At 32.0% G+C, this 5,131-nt stretch overlaps 1 protein-coding gene across 1 annotated transcript; it reads right to left on the bottom strand.

Moving 5' to 3' along the window:
- Nucleotides 1-1,181: 1,181 nt before the first annotated feature.
- LOC145068649 (uncharacterized) lies at nucleotides 1,182-3,444 on the bottom strand. The gene is made up of 2 exons (XM_079015650.1): nucleotides 2,623-3,444; nucleotides 1,182-2,495 (listed from the first exon to the last, which is right to left on the bottom strand). Exons 1-2 carry the CDS (start codon nucleotides 3,434-3,436, stop codon nucleotides 1,291-1,293), a joined length of 2,019 nt encoding a protein of 672 aa, XP_078871776.1. The 5' UTR covers nucleotides 3,437-3,444; the 3' UTR covers nucleotides 1,182-1,290.
- Nucleotides 3,445-5,131: the final 1,687 nt, after the last annotated feature.

Raw genomic sequence — 5,131 nt, 5'->3', positions numbered from 1 at the left:
AGGGCCTTCTTTGACGGATCTCCAAATAGCTTCACCTTTCTCTTTGGATAATAAAAATCTTTCCATTATGACTTTCCAGTGATCATTATCTTCCACAACTAGCAATGGGGCATGTGTAGGGCCACCCATGCTATTTGCGATTTGCATTGAAATCATTTGTTGAGGATTAGAAGCAGCCATTGAAGTTAAGATATCTTCAAGCAAAAGTGCTATATATAAAAGAACTTTTATCCTTAACACAGAAATGGTTGAAACATCAAGGTAATTTCAAACTAACTATAATCCAATCTTATGGATTTAAATGACAACCACTCAATCTCTAATACCAATTGTGAGAACAAGAACGATCTGATGCGTAGGGACAAGGTTTGAAAACTCAAACCTTGAGTGAAAGATTAAGATTAATGTCTACTTGCTAATAAATGTTCCAGTCAGGTCTGGATAGACCAGTGAAGTTTGAGATAAAGTATTCAACAAATGTTCAAGCCATAAATGATGAATGAGAATAAAGATCAAGGTAAAGATAATAAATGATGAACGAGAAGAATGTTTGAGAGAATATTCAGAAAGATGAAGTAACTTGGATATACTAATTAAGTTAATCAAATAATTTAATCATAATCCTCACCCTCTAATTTTTGAAAATTAGGGTATAGGATTTATTCCAATTTTAATTATTTCTTTTTAGGCAAGTAAAATAACAATTTTAATGACCAAACAGTCCCTACACTTTTAATTAATCCCAAAATTAATTCCAATTAATTTCTGATTAATCATTAATTAAATAATATAATTTCTAATTAATACACTATTTAATTCAATTTATTAATCATATAATAAATTAATCTCTCTCTCTCTCTCTCTCTCTCTCTCTCTAAAAGTCATCATGTCCAATTGTTAGGTTTGAGGGCAACCGAAAAGGATTGTGCTATTATGAATTCAAGTATATACCAATTATAGTTTTGGGCTTAGACACCTAATCCAATAGTACATTTGTCAACCATAGGGTTTAGTTGATCTGGTAAAACCCACTAATGTATGTAAGCTTCATAAGTCCCTTTATGGTCTCAAATAGGCGCCAACGACATGGTTCAATCAATTATCCATAACCTTACAAAAACATGGCTTTAGGGGATCCAAAATTGACCCCTCACTCTTTATTGAAGGAAATGGCATGGACATGTTAAATTCATTTACTTTATTGTAGCATCATACATACACATGAAATAAAACAAAGGGGACATAATACAAGAAAGAGTAATATATGGTGATTACAAATCATATTTGGTTTCAAACATGTGGATAAGAAACCAAAATCTTCATATCTACTTTTCTCTCACAACATCCATAATGAATTGCAAAGTTACACTTGAGGCATTTAAAGATCATATTGTATCGTAATCCCAGACCACACCCCCACCAAGAACATTCACCATCCGAAACGATACCTTGAGCAAATGAGAGAGGGTGTTTATGAAGATCAGGAAGGTTAAGAGTGAATCCAAACTTTATATTCACAAATTTATAAACGCTTCTATGATCAGAGATATAGGTATGAGTCTCGCTCTGAAGTATTAACGGAGCACAAGCAGTATGTATCGACTGAACACAATGTTGACAATGATAGAAAGATTGATGAGGATTCAAATCGTCCTCACAGATTTCACAAAAGTATTCGCTTTTATGGTTCTCAATCGGAAAGTAACTGAGATGCATGGGATGCTTCTTGTCATACTTGTGTCTTATTGTCTCGGTTAATAACAGAGCACATTTGGAATGTATATAAATATTGCATGTGTTGCAATAGAATGAAAGTTTACTTCCCTCCTTAACTTTGAGACATATAAGACAAGAAGTATCGGTAAATTCTACAGGAGCTATTGAAAGAAGGTGATTTGGGTGAGCTTTGTGTGTGATTTGTTTAGGTATAAGCCCACATGCAACATCAACATAGTATTTGCATTGATCACAACCATACGCAAATCCGTTGCAAGGTAGATCACAAATAGCACACCTAAACACACCAAAAAAGAAAGGAAGGTCCTTTGAATAGATGAGATAGAGGGTATGTTGTGGGTGGGCCGAGTGGTTTTCTCTTTCTAAGGGGAGTCGAGTGCACCACTCATGGAGAGCAAAGCGATTGCAACTCTGATCAGTACACCTATAAAATGGCATGGTGGACATGATTGGTCTAAGACATCCATTACATAGCAGTTGGATCTTTTTGATTGGGTCATGACACTTTATTGATAACAACAAAGAATTTGAGGAGGAGGTTTGCCCATTGCTTTTGCTTTGTGTCTGATCAACATTAACTAGAGCTAGAGGGTGTTTATGACTCATGTGTGTTAGGTAATCATTTACCTTATGATTGCTTGTTCTTGTTTCTTGGAAAAACAAGTGTTTCGGTATGCTGTATGTTTCATCGGGGAATGGGAGATGTACAAGATTAGGATAATCAACATCTTTGTAGTTTTTGTTGGTTCTGCCAGCGCCTGATAAATTGAAAATGGAAAACGTCATCTCAAATAAAGCTAAATGCAATTTATATTGACTTATTCATGAAATTTGTAACAAGTAGCTAGTGAATGATAATGAAAGAAAGGATTATTTATTAATTACCGGTACATGATGTTGCACAATCCATATGGACATAGTACATGCATCGATCACATTTGTAAATCCAAAGATTCTCCCTATCATAAAAAGAATGACCGCATACTCTGCATTTAGGATCATGTTTAGCTTTTTGATCTTCTCTGGGGAAGGAATATGAAATAATGAGGGGATGATTATGATGAAAAGCATCGCGTGTGGTGTGTTGGATTAACAATGTTTTGGGTAGGAAAGCACATTCACTGTGGATGATGAAGTTAGTACATGTGGTACTACATTGATAGAAGATCCCTTTGTGTTCCTTCCCACAAGCATTACAGTCGCATAAAACTGGCTTTGTGATAACACATATTAGCAAATGTGGGTGGCAAGGATGATGAATGATCCTTTTACTTATTTCTACTGCACAATTTACATCAATCCAAAATTCACATTCAAAACAAATGTAACGCATTTCACCTGAATTGTGCATACTCTTACAAATACAGCATGACCAATTATAACGAAGCATAAACATGGTAAGAGGATGTTGGTGAAATGTGCTCTCCAAGTATGTTGGGAGCTCACCACAAAATTTGTGAAGTGAGAAATTACATGACGAATCTGCCACACATTTGTAGTAGTACCTGTGGTACACATTGATTTCTTCACCACACCTGTCACATGCACCTCGAAAGCCCTCTTTTGTAATCAGATCATCACCCTCCTCCTCTTTAGCATTAGCGGCATCATCTTCTTCTTTTTCTTCATAATGTAGCTGCAAATCAACGAGCTTTACTGGATGCTCGTGTTCAAGTACTTCAAGTACTGCCTCCATCATAATTATTATATTTCTCTCTTTATGATAAAGATGTTAGACTCCCTTTCCTGTATATTTATAACAAACAAATAGAATTTAATTTCCTTTTAGTAATTTACCAACCAAGCTTTCCTATTTCCCCATGTGCAGTTGTTTATCTTTTTGTTTTTATTAACCATTTTTTCCAGAGAAGCAATCAGTGAAAATTCTTAAAGGTTCATCATAGGAATTTAATTTCCTTTTAGTAATTTACCAACCAAGCTTTCCTATTTGTCCCTTTTAATATGGAATTTCTTGTAATTAAGTTTACATCAAGAGATTGCATAATTTATGATCCTTATAATATGGAATTTCTTGAAATTATGTTTACATTAAGAGATTACATAATTTATGATGTATTTTATGAATGTTTTAAACATTATTAAAGATAAGAATATGACGCTAATGTGTATGTTGTTCTTTCAGTGTCTTCGTAATTCTGAAAACGATTTCACATTGTATTGTTTTTTTCGGTTTAATACGCAAAGAATAAACACACTTGAAAAACACAAAAGCATATTTATAACCTTCTTTTTCTTTATCATTAATGTCACCTCTTCCACAAGGAAGGAATAAATCCCATAGGAAGATATGATATTGACACTAAGCGCTTTATTCCATCTGTCAATCATTTAGGCCAATTGACTTGTTTTACTTGGTTGCTGTCTTGAAAATATTTGCAACATCGAACGAATTAGCAACATATAAACTACGTTATGTTTGACGCCTAACCATTTTAAACATTGGTAAACACAAAATATGATATTGTCATTTATACATTGTTTCCTCTAAGTTTTCACTATTCCAGATTATATTTCATGTTTTGTTCGTTTTTCTTAGTTTAATACGTAAGGAATGAGTAAAACTAAAACAAACAAAAGCATAACTCTTTAATAAGTAACGAATAAATCCTAATTTTAAGTTGCTTATTAATCTGTTTTATTACTTGGTATAGAGCTGAGTTTAAAACAACCCAAAGTCAATTAGTCGAGTTGACTGCTCAAAAATCTCATAAGGATCGTTTCCTTTGATTCATAAACAAACAAAATATATAGGAAGTTGAATAAAATAACAATACAAATTACTTATATCCTTAAATCATGAAATAACAAAAATATTTGATGTTATTTAAAGCATCCGACTAAACATTTGACTTGATCAATCAGTTACCAAAAACATGGTATAGAAAACCTAGCATATACCAAAAAAATAAATAAATAAATAAATAAACCACTAGCAACCAAAATTAAATCATAGGAAGTTTATCAATAGATGTTTTAAACTATTACCTTGGTCCTCAAAATATTTATTATCGGTTGAGCATTTTTTTAACTACACACCAAATTAAATAAATAAATCTTAAATGTTCTAAAAATGTTCAAGTCTCATCGTGGATATAAATTAAATTAGATGTTAGTTTAGAAATAGCTTATATATTTTTATTTCTCGGTTCAAAAAAATTCATAAATAACAAAATATCAAGCCTAATTTCTAAATATAATATTTATCATTCATAAATTTTCAAAATCTCAAATTTATCTTTATTTTTAATGTTTGCAAATAGTTTATAATCATTTTAAATCCATATTTTATTTTTATACTTTTAGTATAAATTTATGTTTAAAATATTATATATTCCCTTCGCAAACTTTCAAAATATCATATTTATCCATATGG

The sequence above is a fragment of the Lactuca serriola genome, chromosome 8 (assembly GCF_051521515.1).
Source record: "Lactuca serriola cultivar US96UC23 chromosome 8, Lser_US96UC23_V15, whole genome shotgun sequence".
Taxonomy (NCBI): Eukaryota; Viridiplantae; Streptophyta; class Magnoliopsida; order Asterales; family Asteraceae; genus Lactuca; species Lactuca serriola.
This window is presented reverse-complemented; position numbering and strand designations above follow the sequence as displayed.

Bases quoted from the DNA above. Each gene is read 5' to 3' on its own strand.
- LOC145068649 (XM_079015650.1), bottom strand. From the start codon at position 3,436: ATGATGGAGGCAGTACTTGAAGTACTTGAACACGAGCATCCAGTAAAG. The intron at 2,496-2,622 runs GTAATTAATAAA...TCAATTTATCAG, and splicing joins TTGTGCAACATCATGTACCG to GCGCTGGCAGAACCAACAAA.